General features: G+C 45.3%; 1 protein-coding gene across 1 annotated transcript in view; it reads left to right on the top strand.

The window, feature by feature from the left end:
• LOC138554570 (extracellular calcium-sensing receptor-like) overlaps window positions 1–22,260 on the top strand; it is a 41,281-nt gene that overhangs the window by 979 nt on the left and 18,042 nt on the right. The window contains exons 2-3 of the mRNA XM_069642595.1: window positions 3,406–4,221; window positions 17,767–17,994. Of these exons, the coding sequence (XP_069498696.1) occupies window positions 3,406–4,221; window positions 17,767–17,994 (1,044 nt within the window). The remainder of the gene's footprint in view (window positions 1–3,405; window positions 4,222–17,766; window positions 17,995–22,260) is intronic.

The raw sequence follows: 22,260 nt of genomic DNA, 5'->3' as shown, positions 1-22,260 counted from the left end.
GGGTTGTAATAACCATAACACTGGCATGTCTAATGTTTATAGACTTCACTTTTTATAGGTAGCAACATTAATTCCCTGTTAAAAAGATTTTTCGATTTTTTAAATAAGTAGCACAATAGTCTCAAAAAGTAGTTCAAATGAAAGGAGCACAGAGAATGTGCCTGTTTAATTTGTGCAACTTTCAGAATTGTTCACTTCACCTTATTCTCAAAGGTGACATGAGCATTTTAGGAGGGGCTGGACAGTGGGGCAAAGATGTGCTGTCCATAAAATAGTGAAATGCTAAAAGAAAGCATTTCCATCCCCGTGTGGGGGATGGAAATGCAAGTGTGACAGCCTTGGTTTACACCACGGCTGTCACACTTTAAAAAAATCATGTCACGGCCAGAAATGACCCTGTCATACTTCGCACCTTCCCGTGGCTTATTCGACATTTGCAGGGCGTTGACCCTAAGAGCATCCCATTCACAAACTGGATGAACCTTTAATTAAATAGACACGCACCCTATATGAGCAAATGTGTAAAAAAGGGTGTTTGAATGTACGCATCTAAGATGTGCTCATTCAGAAGCCCTTTGCGGTTCGCTTTGCACTTCTTTTTGGTGCAAGTGATGAGATCCCTTGCACCAAAAAAGGTTTGGTGCATCTGGCCCATTATTTCTATGTATTTTCTTTATGCTCTCATTTATCCTGGTCATTATGGTCTATTTTTTCTGCATAGGGTGTCAACTTTAGTTTCGACCTCTATTGTTCTTCCATATCTTAAGGTTAATGTTAAAGGATACTTGTACCATGCACTATCATCACCGGAGTGCTCCCCAGGCGCTCTGGCGGATCTGAATAGGATGATGTTAAAAAACAGGGGGGGGGGTTAGTAGGGTATAGTGGGAATAGGAAAGTGAGAGTTGTGATGTCCTGTTGGCAGCTTCAGTTCGGTTGGTCCGATTCCCATGTGCTGTTGTGCCGGGTTATGTGTTGTTTGTATGTTGTTGCAGTGTGGTGAAGTACATGTGGATTGCTGTGCACAGAAGTGGTTGTATGAGTTTCTGTAGAAGTGTATGTGGAAATTTGAGGTATTCGAGTTGGTCTAGCAGGTTCTTTGCTTTGGGTTCTGCGCTCAACATATATGACCATCCTGTATGTTTTGGCGGCCTAGTTGGCAGGCACGTTGCAGAGTACATTTTCCTCTGTAGAGTTCTAGCGATATGTGGACATGGTTGGTGGGGGCGTGCTCCCCCTGACCTAGGTTTAGAGATAGTTAGGTATAAGAGTTATGGTCTCCTGGCCATCAAGTGGTGGGTCCTTACCTCCCATGGTTTCCTCTGTAAGCTAGCGGTAAGTGGACATAGGTGGTCGGGCGTCCTCCCCCCGCCCTCTGGTATGCGAACATTAAGTTCGGGATAATTATGGGTCCCTATTGGGCTTCTGTTTCCAACTTGGTCTATGTTTCCTGGTCGTTTCCTTCTGGTTCTGGAGCGAAGAGCCAAGTTTAGAATATTTTTCTGAATTACAGGTGATCCCTTGTATTGCGTATGTTTTTTGGTAGGCGATTCCAGGTTTTTGCTGCGAGGTGAGTGAAAGATGGTCATCCGAATTCTCTTTTATTGTATGGCTATGGTTCCAGGCAAATGTCGTTGCTTGATCTGAGTGGTCTTGCCGGATGGTAGTTGGTTATTTTCTCATTTGGAAACTCCACTCGTTGCCCGTGGATTGCTCTGTGTGTTATGCACTTCATTTTGAACCTTATTTTCTGTTTTATTGGTAGCCAGTGTAGCATTTTCAGCACTTGGGTAATGTGTTCTCTTTGTGGTAGTTTGAGCAGGAGTCTGGCCAATGCATTTTGTATGCATTGAAGTTTCTTTAATAAGTGTTCCGGTATTCTTAGTTATAGGCTGTTGGCGTAGTCTACTCTTTCTGTTTTGCCTGGGTTAGGTTTGAGGCTATTTGTGTTCATCCAGCCATAGAGTTCTTGTAGGCAGCTTTCCAGCGTTGTATTTTCTTCATGTGTGTCTTGTATTGTGTGTCCTCAGCGTAGTTGTAGCATGTAAGGCTGTGTCTTTCAATGAGCTTGATAAGTGTACATGTTGAAAAGCAGTGGAGATAGGGAGGATCCTTCTGGTACTCCACAGGTGGATTCCATTGGAGCAGATTTGAAAGGTCTGATTCAGACAGTTTCTGTACTATTTGTTAGGAAAGATTTAAACCAGAGTAAGGCTAAGTCGGTGATTCCTATTTCATCCAATTTCCTGATGAGGGTGTCATGGTTGACTGTGTGAGATGCGTGGGAGAGATCCAGAAGTATTAGAGCTGCGCTTGTGTCCGAGTCTGCTGTTGCCTTGTCAAGATTTTACACTGTCGTTGTAGTTTCTGAATGTGGAGTAAACTCCTTTCTTCACTATAATCGAACGTTTGTGTGTTTTCTGCATGTTTTGTGCATTCAGAATTGGGTGATGTGTGAGTAATAGCATGCTATGTGTGTTTTTCCTCTTCTGTTTGCTGGGCGTGTGTGTGTATGGGAAATAGAGAAAGATGATCTCCAACACCATGGTCTCCCTAAAAGATATCACTCATCTACAGTTGTCAGAGGATCAAATGCTGAGGTACAAAAGATTTGTAGCTGTAGTGTTCCGACTGGGTGTGTGAAACGTAAATTCCAAAATCATAATATGACGAAATCCATATTTCTCACATCACAAAACTGCAAAATGTTTTTTCCCCAATTACGCCTCTGGCAATTTAGCAAGGAACAAAAATCCCACACAAAACTAATTTGTGGGATTTTCTATACGCAAAGTCATTTAAAAACTAGCACATTTTTTCACTTTGTTTTCTTCAAAGAAGTCCTGCAAAAACTAACTTGCAAGAGTGTTTTATCAGCAAAATAAATGCTGTATTGTATATGTAGTGTGTTTCAGCAAAGTAAATAGAAATCTCAAAAAAATACTATTCTATTTTGCTGGAAAAAAATCGTCAAATAACATTCTGTTGCAGATTTTCTCAGCAAGCCATGCTGAAACCTTAGTTTTTGAGAGCAAGTCCAGCAACTGTCCCTTTGACCTTTTGCAACAGTCTTGCAGGTTTTGAAAAGGGCAAACACTGGTGCGGTCTTCATCTGCTGCAAATATAATCCGTAATAATTTTTTGTAATTTCGGAAAATGTGACCAATTTGTGAAATTGACGAAGATGGAATGTCCAATTTTAGGAAATTGGCAAAAGTGAAATTGCTAATTCTAGCTGCTAATTATGTCACATTTCATTCATATGTTTCATGTTTATTTCAAACCTCCAGTTATAGTTCTGAACAGAAGGAACAAATTATCACAGGAACTCTTGTAACAAGAATGATCTCATCACCAGCCCCTACAAACACAATCTAAAGTGACTGTTGTTTTTCCTTTTTTCAGATCAGCTATGCTGCCTCAGTTGCTACTCTGAGTGACAAGACTCAGTTCCCCTCTTTCCTGAGGACCACACCGAGTGATGACCACCAGGCGTATGGGTTGGCCAGGTTGGTGATCCATTTTGGATGGACATGGGTTGGCATCTTGGCTGAAGAGAGTGACTATGGTCTGCAGGGAAGCCAGGTACTTGTCAACCAGTTGCAAGAGGCAGGACACTGTGTGGCTTTCTTTAAATTACTCCCGATGGTAATCTCAAAAGACAATCTTCACCATCTGGTGACGACCTTAAGGACGTCCACTGCAAACGTCATTGTAGTCTTTGCTACAGTGTATTTCCTCACACCTGTCATGGATGTCTTCGCCAGAGACGGACTTCAAGGGAAAGTCTGGCTAGCCAGTGATGGATGGACAATCAACACTATTCTCAATAAGTTATATCATCAGAAAACCCTGCAAGGTACCATTGGATTTTCCCCTAAGTCAGGGAAGATTCCAGGGCTTGAAGATTTCTTATACAGGGTTCATCCATTCAATGCTCCAGGAGATATTTTCATAAGGGACTTCTGGGAGGAAATGTTTGGTTGTGAGTGGGATGAGCATGGCAGAAACAACACTGTACTAGACTCTAAAGCAAAATATTGCACAGGGAAGGAGGATTTGAGAGAACACAATGCCAACTACTACAGTGCAGATCAGCTTTGGGCAGCTTTCAACATATATAATGCAGTCTATGCGATTGCACATGCTTTGCATGCTATGCAGCCATGCAGAGTTGCACAAGGGCCTAATGCGATCAGCTGTAGGCTCAAACCATGGAAGGTAAGGATGAGACTGATTCAGACCTTAAGTATTACTGTTCTGCTAAATGCCAGGACTCTTCCACCAAGTTTCTCCATTATAGTGAAAATATTAACTCCGCCCTGATAACTTACATTGTTCAATTAGTGACTAACACTCCTGCTTCCAATTTCGCTAATGATGTGAAATTACAAGTGGAAAAGGGCCCAGGTTGGTCGCCATCCTTCCAACAGCAAGGATTTGTTCATGTTGTTTACCCTTCTGCAAACCAATTGTGAGCTCAATTGGAAGCAGTACATCCCCTAGACGATAGTTACCTTCCACTGTACATATCTTTGTGTAAATGTGATGCAAACATGAAATGGCTCATCTACATATATGTTGAATGTTAGGTATTGAAGAAATTGTATTTAGGACTTCAGTATTTTGATAACGTGATATCTACTCAGTTTACATTAGTAGAACGAGGTTGATGTTAGATTGTCTATAATGACACATTAACTGTGCATAGATTAAAAACTAAACAAGGACAAATGTAGAGTAACCAAAATGAACGTGTTCTGTATTTGTCACATCCCAATCCCAAAAGAAGCATTGACAAAGCCAACCGTTTTGGCTTTTGTGTATATATGGGTTACACATTTGCTAGTCATCGCCATAACAGTACCACCTGGCCATACAATAACAACAGCTGGAAAATGGTGTGACTATTTGGGCATATGATAGCAGTGCCTGACAAATACCTATACACATTCCAAAACTGTTGGCTTTGTCAATCCTTGCTTTAATTGGATTCCAGTGCAGGGAACAGATATAAATCAAGTGGCTGAAAACACACTTGTTTAAGCCATTTTTTTCATAACACCAGTGTCACTTTTATAGCTGCAATTCGCTCACAAATGCCTTGACCCACGTTTGTTCCCAGTAGAAGAGCTCCCACAATGCTTTTCAATTTTGGAAAACTTGGGGTTTCACCCAAAGTAACCAAGGGTAATCCAGATGTGAATCCCTTGTTCACTTTACCTTCGAGAGTCTCGGCATCACCTCACTGAGGAGGGCCAACAAGGCTGAATGGCGTGTCTGGGTTTGCTGATGGTACTCTTGTTCAGAGGAGAATTGCCTGACATTTTGATGCTGCACTGCTCTTGTGGGTGGGTGGGACAAAGACTGACTATCCTCTGTGAAGAGTGCACTGAGCTAAACCATGGTTGTAGACCTTCCAGAGTGGAAGGACTTCCATACAACAGGGTATTTGACCTATGTTTGTTCTCAGTAGTTAGGCTCCCAGGCACCTTTTCAAGTTTTCACAAGGGTTTCTAAAAAAGGTTTTCCTTTTTTCTGAGGAATGAGGAAGTTAAAGTGTTATACAAAGGGTTTCATTTTGCTTATATTTTTGCTTATTTGAATGACAGATGGAAATGTATTGAAAACGGATTAGATTAAACTAATCATAAAGGGTTTCTTAAAGGATCCTTAATAGTCGAGTAAGACTTAGAGGAACTTCGCAAAACAAACATAATCAAAATAAACTATCACTGTGATGAACAAACTCACAAGGACATGCAAAGAGGGCTGAGATAGCATAATCCAGACTACCCCCGCACATCTGCACCACTTACAGGCATAGTGCAGTTAGGCCCACCAGTGTACCTGGATCCCGACAGTATTGTCCGGGGTGCAGGAGTAGATGGAATGGGCTGGTAACCCCTCACTTCAGCCATCTGGAAGCAGAAGGATTATCAGCATGTTAGTGTGGCTGTGAAGACAAGGAGTAGATAGTTTTATCGGGGTCCTCTACAGATGCCCTCTCCCCCACAGCCTGAGGAGTGTGTCAGTCTGGCAGTGAGGTCGGTAAGGCTCCTAAGGCCAGTAGAAGGAATGTCAGGCTGACAGAAACACAAAGGAGAGGACTTTCTTCAAGACAGCAGAGGATAAGGAGAGGCCCCAGGAGAGAACTGGGCAAGCAGAGCCAGAAAGGAACAGGGAGAAAGAGCAGAGAGATTGGTTTCTATGTCAGGCAACAACCTTATATTCATTAAGTAAGGACATAGATTCACATTCACTGTAAGGTGGCCATGTAGGTGAGGAGGGCATCGTGCCAAAATAATGGAGGTAAAAAAACGGAGGACTAAAAAAGCCGAATGGAGAAGGCTGCATTTCGCTATACATATGTGGGGTGGTGGGTACGTCTAATAATAAATGTGGGGGGTAATGGGGAAGATGCGGGATGCGGGAGGTCTCCCCCCTCATATATATTCAGTGAAATGCATTAAAAAAAAATTATCCTTTGAATTTTTTTTTGGAGGTGATCATATAGATCTGGTGAGGAGCGGCTAACATCATGAAGAGCAGCAGACAACATGTGGGTGAAAATTTGCATCTGAGGAGACAGAAGAGGCAGAGAAAGCAGGACCATAATGCCAGGGGTGGTCTGTGGGTTAGTAGAGCTAGGCTGTTTATGTCAGGAGCGGTTCATAGGAAAATAGTGGCTAGGAGGCAGGAGCAACAAGAAAGAAAGGAGTAGCCTGTGGGCCTCATTATAAGTTTGCCGGTCCGGGAACTACGGTACCGGTAAGCTTGCCAGTACCGTAGTTCACGGACCCGCAAACTACGAGTTGTGCTTGTGGGTGCCTTTCTGCCCACCAAGTCGGACCTAGCGGGCAGAAAGGCAGCCGCGAGCACAGCATGTCGGATGCACCGGCACCGTTATAAACGGTGCCAGGGCATCCAACCTCCCCATTCCCATTGAACCCTATGGGGCTCAAATAGGAATGGGGATTAATGGATTCTGGCCCCTGACAATGGGGACATACATGTTCCGCCAAGGTCGAAATGGCCCTGTAGGTCCCCATTGCCAGAGGGAGGAAAAAATGCAACTCTGGCGGCAGCCGTGCCTGTTTGACAGGCATGGCTACCGCCATGGTTGTAATGAGGCCCAGTGTCTTTCAGCAGCTGTCCGGTCGTGTGGGAAGAGGCAAGGCGGAGGGCTCAAGAAAAGGTGCAGAAAGCGGTAGAAGGATAGCAGTGAGAAGCAAGACCAACTGCTAGTACGGAAACCAGCAGATAGCAACTCATGCCCTTGTCCTTGATATGGGTGCTGCCTCTCCAGGTGCCACCACTCATCACCTCTTCATGGTGAGCCCTGACATTCAAAAACGGGGAATTGAATGTGAAAGATTGCAGCGCCTGCTCGATCCTCCCGTGTGCGGGTTGGGATCTAGCTTGTCAACAACGGGGCACCACTCACAACGTCCTCTTCTGGTGCACTCGCGCAGGGGGACCCTTCCATTATTTTCATACAGGCGGTTGCAAATGTCTAACCAAACTCTCACAAGGTAGCAGGTCTAAGCAGTAAGGTTTAGACTTAGGCGATAAGAGGTTAGGGGCAAAGTAGTTAACAGTTAACCACAACAGAGACTAACGAGCACTAGAATGAGCAAACAGATATATGTAGCTATATACCATCTATTTAGAAACCACTCGCATTACGGTCAAGACACTACAAGCTCAGCAAATCAACATCTATGTATACACAAATCACACTTTGATAATCCCACATGGGTTACACACCATCTTCATATTAGAAAATGTTAAGGCATCGATGTTACAGTATTCTAAAATGAGATCAAACATGTTAGCGACCAATCACAAGCCCTGTAATGTTTGAAGGCACAACCACAGTTGCTACTAAACTTAAATCTAAACTGCTAGCCCCAACCAAGAAGAATGCTCCCAGTATTACGGGTGAGTAACCCTCTCGTGTGGGATACTTGTTGTGGCTCAAAAAGTGCGTACTGCTCAACTGGCTCAACCACAGGAAAATACTTTTAGATGGAAAAGGGCTTCAAAAGCACAGTATTTAGAGTTTGTACAATTTGTATCATAGAAAAGTTATTCAAAGTGAGGGTTCCTGTAAAGGAAGATGCAGACTACCATGCTTATAGGTGTAGGAGAAGACCCCAGACAAGATGTTTTTACCAGGCCCCAGCACCTATGGTAAGGCAAGGACAGCTGCAGAGGAACTTCACATCAATGTATTTCAGGGAGACTTGAGCACATATGAGCAACCTTGTCTCTGGACTGCGAAAGGAAGGCAACGTAGTATTGCCGGGGCTACCAGAGCTCACTGTTGGATCCGTAGCAGGTGGTTCATGGTTCATTGGGTGTGAGGATTCTTCTGGCAGTCAGTCAGGCCAGGCACCAGCAGACAAACGGACTCAAGGCCGTTCAACTTCGATTCTCGCCATACTGGAGGACCATACAGGGGCAGTATTTGGGAGCAGTAGTTGAATCAACCTCTGCAGAGGGTCAGCAGGCACTCAGTAGCAAGCAGGTCAGTTGGACTTTGGTTCCTGGGAAGCCCCACTTTGTTCTGAAGAGCAGCAGCCACAGCAGTGTGATGAGCTCCCGGTACTGCAGGAGGACATATGATTGCAGAGTTTCCAGCCCCAAGGCTGGATGTTGGCTGTGCACAGGCGCAGACGCATTTCCAGAGAGATGTAATGAGTTGCAGGGTCAGTGGCTCTGGGAGGTGGAGAAAGCATTCCAGGACTCAAGACTGGTTGTGCTCACCAGTCGAAGGGAGTGAGGCACCCCAGCCAGGCTTCCTCTCGCTATTAGAAGCCACAGTCTTTCTACATTGTGGTTTGCAAGGACAATATTGGTTGCACCAGCCGACCTCCGGCGTCTCGCCGGTCATCCTTCAGTGATTGATACTTGGATCCAGTGGATAACATCCAGAATAGCTTAGGTGTAAGGCTCCCGGTTTTATGGTAGTTACCATTGCACCATTTCTGTCTGTATTTATCCATGTTTATTTTTTTGGTAATTTTTTCTGTATTGACACGCATTTATTTACATAAAAAATACATTAACACTTGCATGCCTGTAATGGAAAGCTCATAGAGCTGTGTACGTGCACAACAAGTCAAGGGCTGCATATCCAGAGGTGTAGACAGGCTAGGTCCTGAGCGGGCAAGGTCCACCCGAAAACTGTAAAGGCCCACACAGCAGCACTGTGTGGTAATTTCAAATGTTAATGTCAGAGCGCTGGATCCAAATACATTAGCTTCAGGCCTGACATGTTAAGACAATCCTGGCTACGGCATATCTGCAGCCATTTAAGCATCTTAAAAATAATGAAATTCCTTTTTAAACTTTCTGTTATGCTACTTCGCACAGGCTGCAATGCATGTTTGACAACTCAAATACCCAACCAAGAGGCATGCATTTCCGTTTCCATCCATATTTTTCAAATAAAGGAAAATGGTAAGATAGCTCAGTGGATTGAGCGCTCGCTGCTGCGATCTGAGCGTGATCTGCTGGTTGCAGGTTCGAATCCCGGCAAGGCCAACTCAGCCTTTCATCCTTCCGAGGTCGATAAATGAGTACCAATTTCAGTTGGGTGATATTGTATGTAGATAAGTGCTCTGTAAAGCGCTTTGGATTAAGGCGCTATATAAATAACACATCATTATCATTAAGATCCTGTCCCTTCATTCTGGAAGAATCCCCAGCTGTTCAATGAAAAGGACACACAATTTCAAACAGGTAGCAGCTGTTTAATGGTAGACAGCCAGCAACCCCGCATCTGGCCAGCATCATGACATCACTCTGGCTGGAATGTGGATTGGGGTCAGACAGTCACTTTTCCCAGGTCCAACCAGTTGACGGATTTTGGGCTATCTTTGCAGGAACCCTATGGAAGTGCATGATCATGTAGGGTCCTTGCTGTTGCTGACCTGGAAGCGAAGGAAGATGGGCAACAGGGGATATGCATACAATAGCAGGCTTCAACTAAGATAAGCAGTCATTTTGAGTTTATGGTCACCCAAAAGCCACTATCGCCGTTTGAATACTGGTGCCTTTTAGGGCACCCAAAAAAAGATACTTTTCAGGATACACAGTAATGGTAACAAATTATGACTTACAACAAGGGAAAGGTGGCCTGTGCAGCCATACTAAAAGACAAGTGGGGGTCAAATTGAAGATTCTCTCCTTCCACTGGTAACACTAAGGGCTGACCAGTGCAACCGAAAAGATGTGAGTTGAGTGGGTGGGTGAAGTTAAAAAGACCTACTCACCCCAAAAAGTCAGGTAGACTGCAAATCAGCAGCAGATATGGTGGGGCCTTGTTGAAGTAAATGGGCTAAAGTCGCAAAAAGAAGAGTGTGCCTAACAGAAGGCACTTCAGAAAAGGCAGTACACTCAGTAGTAGAAAAATCTGTTTAGTTCACCCAGAAATCTGAAAGGGCACCCTACCTTGCTTAAATAACCAGAGAGATAAATCCAAGGCTTGGAAACTCCACAGACTACGAAAGAAGACTAAATACATAATCATAACCAGTTTGGCAGAGTGTTGAAGGGCCGCCTCATTGCGAGTCGGACGATATTCTGGCATTAAATGTGCCGGGATACCGCCCAATGGAAGTACCGTTAACGCCCCTTGGTTCAGCGGATTTACTGCCCGATTACAAGTGGTGGCGGTGGCGGTGTGAGACTCCATTCATTTGGAGTCCATTGGGGATACGGGCAGAATTACTGCTGCAGTAATTCCACTAATGTTGCCGACTCTTCAGCTGAAAATGGGAGGGTTTACGTCTAGCATGATGCTGGGGGTAAATCCCCCACTCCAGGACCAAACTTGGAGTATGCCAGAGTGGGAAACATGGCGGTAATTCCGTTACCACAACTTTTTTTCCAAACCTCCATACTCGTAATGAGGCCCTTCTGCCCCTTTACGAAACAGAGACAATACTTCATTGACATCCCATAATGGGGAAAACTTACACCAAAGAGAAAGGAGAGTGCAATTACTCTAAGCAATCGACACAACAAAGGATGAAACCCTCCAAGCCAACACCTCCACCAAATCGTTCAAAGAGGAGATCTTGAAACAAAACTCATTACTAATAGCTAGCAAATACACCTCCTGTATTACATCAGAATGAAAGGAATGTTCACCTTTTGGTGAACACTATCGTACCTGTGTCTGCCAGATACTCTCATAGGGCCAGATCACCAACTTCCATTTCCAGATCACCAACTCTACCTGTCACCTGTGGGATCCCACAAGGATCCACCTTGTCCCCGTTATCTTCAATCTTTATATGGAACCTGTCGGAAAGACTCCTCGCTCCACACAACATCCCCACTTACCAATACCCAGATGACATGCAAATTTACCTCAAGATATCCTCCATTGAAGACATCCACAGGCTCAAGGCCTGCCTCACATTGATCCAATCCTGGATGTCCAGTGCTTACTTGATGTTCAACCCCCCAAATACTGACTTCCTACTGCTGACCAAGAACACTGAACACCCTGATATTCAGACCTGGCTCTCTGCTAGGACTCTTGAGGGACTGACATCCCAGCTGGCCACATGTGCCAAGTCCCTTCAGTTCAACATTGACAGACACTCACATTCAATGAGAACATACCAAGGAAGAAATAAATGGCCTGTACCAAATTTCTCTCCTGTGAAAAATGAAGACTTTCATCCCAGAAAGCAACTTCAGATCCAGAGTCCAAGCCTTGGTCGTTTCCCACCAGGATGGTGGCAATGCCCTTCCGACGACTATGTTGACACCCCTGAAATGTGTCCTGAATGCTGCAGCAAGACCCATTGAAGGACTCTGCAAATTCACCACATCAGGGGCGTTGCTAGGGGGGGGTGTTAAGGGGGCTATAGCCCCTGATCTTTTGGTTGTAGCCTCGGATAGAATCTCAGGAGCTGCAGCCAAAAGACTAGCTAGCCCCCAGTCCCAACAGTTCTGACATCAGCATAGCCCCGGGTCTTTTCCAGACCTAGCAACTCCCCTGGACCACATCATCCTGACACTCATCAAACTGCACTGGCTCCCACTGCAAGCCCGTATCATCTTCAAATCCTGTTGCATCATCTCCAAGGCTGTCATTCTGACGTCCCCAAGCTACCTCATTGAGAAACTCAGCATCTCCGGAGGCCTGCAATCCACCAGAAGTAAGGAAATGTGCAGACTTGAATTATGATGGTGCACGAAGTAAGAAGAAGAAGACATACCTTCTCAATATGCGCTCCAAGGCTCTGTAACCTCCTCTCTGTCAAGATCAGACTATCCCCATCACTTCTACAGTTCGGAAAAGAGCTCAAGACCTCCCACTTCAAGTGATGTCTCCTTGTTAACACCTAGGTCCACACACCCTGCACTCTCCACCCTACCTGAGACTCTGTGATCTTCTCCACACTGCCTCCCCCAGTTGCTTGTCGATCTCTTGCTGCCAATTTCCCACCCTCGCCCTTTCCTGTTATCTCTGTGCTCCTTTTTTCTATGCTTCCCTCACTGTGTTCTTCCTTCTATGATTTTAAAGTACTCTGTTGCTTCCTGGTGCTAGGCCCGCACTCAATGAATATAATAATAATAATAATAATAATAATAATAATAATAATAATAATAATAATAATAATAATAATAATAATAATAATAATAATAGGCTCTAACTATGCTTGAGGCCTGTGACAGGTCTAATGAGTCACAAAGCCAGCAAGGGACCATTTACTACCACTATTATCCAAGATATCGGGGTAAGGAATACTGTTGAGATGACCGGATGAGGTTCCACTTGACAGTTTAAGGGAAGGATCAGACTGGTCAGGAGAAGCACTGGAAAATGTGGTAGCTTCTCCATAATCGCCAGAAGCCATGCCTTTGCTTGCCACACTGGGGCCACCAGAACCACTCAATACGTCTGTATTCTGCTGTGAAGAAGAGTCCTTGCAATCATGAAGAACGAGGAAAACATATTGCCTCCCCTCCTGCATGTCTGGAAGACTCTGTCCTTAGCTTTTTGCATAAGGGTCTCATTTCCAACTAAAATATGCAGGAATCCAAGTATTCAGATAGGGCACAAACAAGTCTGTTTGAAAGAAGCCGCACCTGTTCCAAAGGTTTAGACGAGGTGACATAACTAGTTTCCAATTACTGGAATCCTTCCCCCCACCAGCGCTAGCAGATCTATGTGATTATTGCGAAGGCCGAAAGTGCGACTTTTTTTTTAAACCCCTTTACACCACATATATATGCGGGGGAGACCCCCGCAACCCCCCAATATTAATATTATATTCTATTCCCCCCCCACATATATATGTGGTATAAGTGGGGGTCCTAAAATAAAAGTCACATTTTTCGGCCGTCGTAATTGTAAGGGTGACATTTTGGTACGATTCCGCGCTAGCTAATCTGCACTACATTGTGAAATCCTCTAAGCAATTTTGAGCTTTAACTGAAGACAAACATCCCAGAAGTTACATGTCAGATCTGAAAGACATTTACATTTTGTGACCCTAAGCTTGTTGATATAACGTATGGCCAATTGGTTATCTATCCAGAGACATAACATACGCGGAGAATATTCCTTTGTGAAGCTGCAGACAGCAAAGGAGCTTCACAGAATCTCTGAACATTTTATGGGGCAACAAGACTCACAACAAAATCACCACCATCCATTCAAATGTAAACCACACCCTCAAACCTTTTAGTCTGGCATTGGATTCTAATTGAATATCTGGGATGGAAGAGAAAATTGCTGTACTATTCCAGGCACCATATTTTGCAACCACCACCCAAGCTCTGCTCTTGTTTGAGTGAGTAGCTATACCTAACCTGAATAATCTACTCCATCTTGAGGAACCTTTACCTTTAACTTCTTTAGGGCACTTTAAAGAAAATGATGGGAAGATCACCTGAAATGACGAAGACAGGAGCCCTATGGTCTAACCTAGTTACCTCAGTTATACCACTGTAAGGACCAGTGCCCTTTTCACCTCCCTCCTGATAGGCATCATCTTTGCCCTTGGGAGGTGTAATGTGGAGGAGAAATGGTCTATCACAAACTCTATAAACAGACCATCCCCGGTCACATTACACAATGTCTGAACTACCCCATTTAATGCTGAACCCCAGGGGCAGCAGTAAGGACATCATCATCTTCAGATGGTGTCTTATCCCTTCCCATGATTGTGAGATGATCAGGATACACTAACATCCTCTCAAACCCTTGCTGTCAAGTAAGCTGTTATCAGGTGTAATTATTTTCTAAAGTGCCAAAGGGCTGATGCTGGACTGAACATAGAGGAGACAAACTGGTACTTCACTCCCATCCACAAAATCTGGAGTTATCTCCTTTTATGGGCACAAATCAGACCCATCAGACAGGCATCTTTTAGGTTGTCTAGCCAACCAATCTCCTGGCCTTACCACGTCCATAAAGGATGGATTTGCTGAGCTCCCTGAAATTGATTACAGGCCCGTGCACTCTCTCTCATCTAAACTAAGAGCTCCTCACTCACAAATCCTCTCTGGTGCAACTGGGCTCTCTCCATATCCCTATTCTCTAACAGATTTCGTTACCAAGGGACGTTATAGCCTTTCCCATCAACACATTAATTCAAGAATCAATGAAGGTAATACATTCTCCTTTCCAGTCATTTTCATCTGTTACATTTCTCTGGGCTGATTCTTGCTGCTCTTGTCCAGAGTTTATGTGGGATTGCCCTTGTCTGTACACTCATCCCTCTCTAAACTGAGTGGTTGCCAAACACTCTGAGGCAGCCACTCTGCAAGCATGTATCATGTAACATTGAATCTGTTCACTGACTCACACCCTCTCAGGGACATTATGCACACTGACTTGTGATTTTCTCCAACCTGGCGAGTCGCGGGGCAACTGTGACTGCCCCCCACCACTACAGATTCAAATGACTGTTTCTCTGAGCTTTGGTAAGATATACTTTTTTATGGACCACTTATGAAACAAGCTGTCTTTTAACTGAACCACCTGTGGCCCCAAACCTTATCCTACTAAATGAACGGTTCTATGTCCATTTTTGCTGATAGGAGTTTTTTCAATGGACTTTTAACCAAAATAATTCCATCAAAAAAAACTCATTGAAATAATTGTTTTATATTTGGGGGTTCTCCCCTCAAGCCCCCTTCCCTATATTTGTATCCCTACGCCAAACCCCGATGCCCCTCTTATCCTCTTACCCCTCCCTCTATATTTCAATGAGTCTTTTTGATGGAATTTTTTCAGTAAACATTCCATCGGATACATTAAAAGAAAAATGCTAAAGTCAAGTACGGCCACCACCTGCCTTGGCCCCCATCTCCTTTAGAACTTTTTGTCTAATGCGCAAGACTCTACACCTCCAAGGTTCACTCTATCTTCATGACTACCTCAAAGTCTGTTATACAAAAAACATCCCTACGGTTGTCAAACACATAGCTGCTTTCAATCCCAAGATTCATCAAGGAACACCTTGATGTGCAGTTCAAGGCCGACCCTTAGTAACTCTTTTATGTTTACAGCAGCATCAGCAGCAGAACTGTCGTCACTTCTGTCCTGCTCTCAAAACTCATTTGTTTTTTTGCATGATCCAAATCCCATGCATCCCTTCAGTTCTGGCCGGGTCTTTCCATCTTGCCTTGTCCACTAATGCAATATGAAGCAGACAGTTAGTTTAAATGGCATTGTCTATGCAGCCATTATGTAATTACATAACTGCATATTTAACTAATGTAAACAGCAGTAATGTAATAAAAAAGATGTTTGAGCTCAGGAAATCTCACGAAATCTCTCTGAACCCTAACATTATGCATACAAGAATTAGAGAATGCCATGAATACTGATATCAAACTATAACAAATGAATTACAAAATATTCCTTCAATTTATATTCCTTAAATGGAAAGCTGATAGTTCATAGTGTAATAACAAGGAGAATCTCGCTGATGCAAACTTCAGAATGTTTTGAACTAGTAGAGAAATGAATATACTGGCATGAGGGACTACATTGACTATTCACCCCTACACTATGTTGCAAAAATATACCAACAGTATGCATATAGATAATAACACTTTGTACATGGAAAGACGTATTCAAAGCATGGTCAAGATATACACTTTATGTGGTACCACACACTACTTCAATTCAGTAAGAACTGCACTAACTGCAGACGGTTTTAAATGGCAGATTAATTCTTAAATCAGGTGTAACCAGCCTAGAATAGGAAAGAAAGGCAGGTTAGTTATCAACAGTATATTGGCTATCTAAGAGGGGTCCAGGCAAAATACTATAAAAGAAAGACTGAGAGGATCTCTTCCCCTTGCTCCCGACACAATGGCTGGCACTTGCTATGTCATAGAGCACATGTTAGAAAGATTGAGTATGTTCTCTACAGATGTATTGTAAGCGTCTGGAGACGGCAAGCAAAGATATTAGTTTTAATTAATTTATTCACCTTTTATAATACCCGTGAAGCACAGGATGGGCATTTAGATCTGGGCTTTTCTGCATTGTCTTGCTTCCAAGACAAGGGTGTTGACCTTGATCTATGCTCTCACCTCATTTTGCTCATGTCCATCTAGCAAACCGATTTGCTATTATCGGGTTGTTTTATGACTACGTTAATAAATATTGAACATCTCCACAGAAGATCTCCGCACAGCTCCACCTCACTGATTTGGCCCGACTAGGCCGAAACATGTGTCTGAGGTTGCTGTTGGTACTCTTGTTCAAAGGAGGATTGCCTAGCATTTAGGTGCTGGACTGCTCAAGTGGGCGGGACAAAGACTGATATGCAAATGGCTATTCCTCCTTTGAAAGGTACAGTGAGCGCAAATGTGGTTGCAAACTCTCGCGTGGACACCTTCCCATAGAACAGGTCATGGCCGTGTTCGTTCTTGCAGAGGGGTGTCAGTTCCTCTTTTTCGATGTTTAAGGAACTAAGGGTTGGTCACCCTAAGTTACATAGGTTTATCCAGACGTGGACCCCTTGCTCACTGTTCTCAGAGAGGCACAGCTCCACCTCACTGATGAGGCCCGACTAGGCCGAAACATGTGTCTGGGGTTGCTGTTGGTACTCTTGTTCAAAGGAGGATTGCCTAGCATTTCGGTCCTGGATTGCTTAAGTGGCTCGGACAAAGACTAATATGCAAATGGCTATTCCTCCTTGTGAAAGGTACAGTGAGCAAAAATGTGGCTGCGGACTCTTGTGCGGGCACCTTTCCATAGAACATGTTACTAGGCTGTGTTCGTTCTCGCAGAGGGGCTCCCGTATTGAACATGTTTGCTATTCATTGTATTTTTGTAAGTGTACGCACAAACTATGGTTATGCAGTAAACTGTGAACTATTAGTAAATGTTTCGAGATTTGTTGCGCAGAATATTGTGTGGCATCATGGTATTCCATGTGACGCAGTGGTTAAATCGGTTCTGCTGGCATCTTGTTCTTGTGATATGTCCTTTAAAATACCCCATGATTAAAGCGAGTAAGATAGACCAACGTCTAATGCGCCTACTTTTGAGAACGATGCGCAAACTAAAGGTTGCTGGTTTGAATCTGAGAAATGTTGACTCATACCTCTGCAGTCTAAAGTTTAGTATTATTGTCCAGAGTAATATTCACACAGTCACCTCTTAAAAGAAATCGAGTTTGTAATGTGTGCTATACAAATGCTCGCTGTCACAATTGTACAGACAAGAAAAAAAAAACAAGGATAACGCTTTGTATCCCGTCCCTACAGTTACTCCAATATATAAAGAGGGTCCATTTCGAGAACAGCGTGGGTGAAGAGATATTTTTTGATGCCAATGGAAACCCACCCGCTCTCTTTAAAGTGCTCAACTGGCAGCCGACTACTGACGGCTCCTTCGAATATGTCACGGTTGGAAAATTTGATTCGAGAGCGCCTTTAGGGTTGGATCTAACTCTAAATGAAGAAGCCATCATGTGGAACTCAGGATTGAGGCAGGTGAGATAATCTCTGGTCAGAAGGATTGCTAATGCTATAAAGTTTATTCTCTCTATGTTAGACCCCTGCAAATATGATGATCATCAGTCAATCAAGATGCCTATCAGAAACAAATTTCATGAAGACAAGATCAAATTTAAAGGCTGAACAAGTGTATTAGTTCCACTGATGAATGCACAGGTAGAGCTGATACCAGAGGAACACAATGGCCCTCATTACAACTTAAGCGGTCCAGTAATAAAGTGCCGGTAGAACCATGTACCGGCACAATTACCGGACCAGCCAATACAGAGTAATGTTGCCGGCAGCACCTGCACCGCCACACACTGTGATACAGGTGCCGGTAACACAGACGATAGTAGCAGCAGCCCCCTACACACCTGCCGGTAACACCAGCATCACAGGAAAACAGGCACATTACGAGCATGAATATACCTGTAATACCATTAGAAAAATGCCGGTAGTACTGGAAAATCCATGACGTAAACACTGGCACCGCAGACCAGGTGGTAAATGGGCCCAGGTGGGGCAAATGAGGCCACAGGTGCACCAATTCGCCCCAGGTCCACCTAATATATCCCGGAACAGTAGAAAATACCCACTGCCTGAACACTCCCCCAAAACAACAATGCTGCCACTCACAGTAGTGGCAGCTGCCACTCACAGTAGTTGCAATGGAAATGGAGCCGCTGCATGCTGCAGTGCCACTGAACGAGCTGGAGCAGCACCAGTGGTGACAGGAGTCCAGGGAGAGGAGGGAGAGGAGGAGGATGACGTGCCTTGCCACATAGGATGCACATGGCAAGGCAGAGGCGTGCGGCCCAACCACGCACAAGGATACATACCTGTCAGGGAAATTTCCCAGGGGCCGGCAGGGCCGTCCGCGGACCTCCGGGGATAGGGAGGCCCCAACTCCTCCCGCATCCCAAAGGAGTATGAGGCACACACAAGAGCAAAGAGTTACTGCTGTTTATTGCACAAAACAGACAGGGACAGGTTCTCGGAGCGTAGGTACCCAAGGAACATCTCAGCGGTGATGGGCTCGCAGGCCCTTTTTCTAACCGGATGACACTACTATGTGCATCACCTGGGAAAGTTTGCCCCTAAACCTAACGCTACCCCGCGTTGGCCCCCCGGGTTGTAGGGTCAGTATGGATCAGTATAGGAGAGAATATTAGTGGTGGAGAGGAGGTCAGGTGGTTCACTTGGGTCGTCCCTAAAAATGGTTACTTAGAAAGTGTTACATGAAGAAAGTTAGTGATTGGTTCAATTATAGTGTTGTCAGTGATTAGCTCCTCGTATTCTGATTGGTTCATCCGTGTGTCCCCAAGCCTGGGACCATCGTCGTTCCCAGCTCGAGATGTACCTGGTGTTGGCAACAATGTATGATTATGTGTCAGTGGCGGACAATGGACAGGTCTTACTACTGGCTGTTGGGTGCTACTTTCCCATTGCCACCGGTGTCCAATTTGCAACTTTGTTGTTGCAGTCCGGGTCCCAGACGTGAGACTCCAGAGCTTCTCTGGTCCTTGGAGCTTGGCATCGTATCAGGTCGGCCTGGTCACGTGTTGAGAGACCGTGGCTGAAGCACAATTCCAGGGATTTGATTTGTATTTCTGTTCCGAGGGGTGTTTAGCAGTGGCAGGTGTAACCTTGGCACTAAGAGCATGGCGTGTAGATTGCAACTTTGTGGCCTTGGGTGTGGGGCTCCCGTCAGGGTTTGTTATGCATTATCAGCACCTTGCAGCTCTGTCTGAGCTGCTCAGGGCCTGGGGACACTAGTTTGCAGCCCACCTTGGCCTAGTCTATGGGTGGCGGCATACAGTCCATAACACGGGGGTCACGATGTGCGACTTGGGTCCTTATACATTAGTCCATCTACAGGGTAACATCTTCAGGGTTTTAGTAGCAAAAAGCGTCTGCAAGTATATACACAAGCTCTTCTGGTGTCTTGCCTTTCTGCGGTGCAGTAGTTAGCCTATGTGAAAAATAACAACGATGCATGTGAGTGAGTGTGAGCGGTCTTCTACGTCATAGCACTGAGTATGTTCCTCATGTGAGTTGGTGTGTGTCTGATTCAGGTGCTTGGTAGCACGTGTTTTCTTGTCCGTTGTGGCTATGTCGTCATTTCATCTCTAATGATGGTGATATTGGTGGGTGACATTTAGTCGAGTTGATCCATATGGTCAGGCTGAGCTCCACCTGAGGTCCCACCACGTGCTTTGGATGGCGCGCAGCTGGCCTGGCGGTGTGGGGCGTGGCCACGGTGGATCTTGACGTCCGGGGCAGCAGTCAGAGGTCTGAACTCATCCCGTGGTGGGTGCTTAGGTCGTGACGTCACAGGCCATGGTCTGGACGGGAATCGGGGAAAGGGATAGTCCTATTTACCCTCTTCATACCTTGTACTGTCTAAACAGGGAGGCAATACATGAACTACTGAACATAATCCAGGGCGACATTGGGGGCAGGAACGGCATCCGGACAGCCATACCACCGCCGTTGAAGCTGGTGTCAGTCCTGCAGTTCCTCACCACAGGCACGTTCCAGCACTCCATGAGCCAGCTGCATGGCATATCACAGCCTGCCTTTTCCAGAGTGCTGGTGCGAGCCATGAGCCTCCTGAGCCATGTGGTGGCTGTTCTGCCTGGGCCACTGGCTGATTTGGTGGTGGTGGCTATTCTGCCTGGGCCATTGGCTGAGTTGGTGGTGGTTGCTGTTCATCCTGGGCCACTGGCTGAGTTGGTGATGGTGGCCGTTCAGCCTGAGACACTGGCTGCGTTGGTGGTGGTGGCTGTTCAGCCTAGCCCCCTGGCCGAGTTGGTGGTGGTGGTGGGTGTTCAACCTGGGACACTGGCTGAGTTGGGGGAGCAGGCATTTACAAGGATGTGGGGGGGGTATTGTTGGGGCGTCCAGTCAGAACATGCACTGGCTGTCGAGGGTCCAGCTGTGTCACTGTCAGTATATGTACCTGTAGAGTGGGATGAGGAAGTGGTTCGATACCTGTATGTCACATCGACGCACATGCATTACCCAAATACCACATTGTATGTTCCCTGGCCCGGACATGATGTCTCTGGCCAATTGTGCAATGATGCGGGAATGCATATGTGTGTGGTGTCAATTTCAGAGGTTGTTATGGCACAGTGGCTTGTTGTCATTTGTGCATTGGTGGTGTACTAATTGTCATGTCAAGCCATTGTGCACATGGTCAGTGCTCATTTGCATGGATGCATTTCGTGTACAATGCATTTGCATGGCTTACTCTGACCGCGATCCCTGCATCTATGTGTGCACAATGACTTTTGATGTTTATGTCACATTTAGTCCACTTTTCCTGGGACACATTTACCTGTTCTGTTGGGTAGGGCCACAATTTGTATCATGCTGGGCATTCAGGTGTGCCTTGTTGTACTCACTGCCATCTCTCCTTTGGCCCCTGCTTTGGCCTCTACAGATCTCACACCCTTGATCCCGTCAAGATCATGTTAGAACTGCAGGTGTCTTCCCACGGCATCAGCTTGAGGGGAGAGGCCATCCCGCCGACAGTGGCCAGGGATTCCCGACGGTGTGCTTCCAAAAGGTTGCGCACTCGCAGGCGCAGGTCATCCCACCTTTTGTGGAAGTGTTTGAAGGTATGGGGGTCATGTCCCACTGCAGTGACTTTGCGGCCCACCTCCTCCCATATGGCCGGCTTGCACCGCTGGCTCAGCCTTGGCTACAATATTATCCATTAGGGTGGTAAATTCTGCATCAGTGAAGCAGGGCTTGCAGAGCCGGACTTCATGCAGCCTCGGCTTTGACCCTCCAGACATGTTGCTAGTGTTTGCGTCGATGGATGGCACCAGGAAATGCCTGATTTTAAATGGATTGAGTTTTCCCGGGATGACGCTGTTTTCAGCGCCGGTAATACCGTTGCCAGTGTTTCCGGCATCGGGTGCAATGCTACAAGTGTTTCCGTCACTATGAACGCCAGAACCGCTGTTACCGACATGTTTTTATCAATTATGCCAGTAACAGCATTTTCAGAATTGCGGGGTGCGCACACCCGTGCAGTTGCAATATGCCAGTGATTCCGTCACTCCAGTAGCCGGAAACGGTTCTACCAGAATGACGGAATCACTGGCAACATTCTGAATAACTTGTAATGAGGGCCAATTATGTTTGTACTTGGCTCAAACTTAAACCAGGATTCATACATTTAACTCAATGCACAGTATCCCTGCCAACACACCCACAACTCAATCTACGCCACCATCCAAACATGGA

This window comes from Ambystoma mexicanum, chromosome 1q, assembly GCF_040938575.1.
Source record: "Ambystoma mexicanum isolate Mex_15411 chromosome 1q, UKY_AmexF1_1, whole genome shotgun sequence".
NCBI lineage: Eukaryota > Metazoa > Chordata > Amphibia > Caudata > Ambystomatidae > Ambystoma > Ambystoma mexicanum.
The sequence above is the reverse complement of the archived record's forward strand: the minus strand, read 5'-3'. Positions and strand labels throughout refer to the sequence as shown.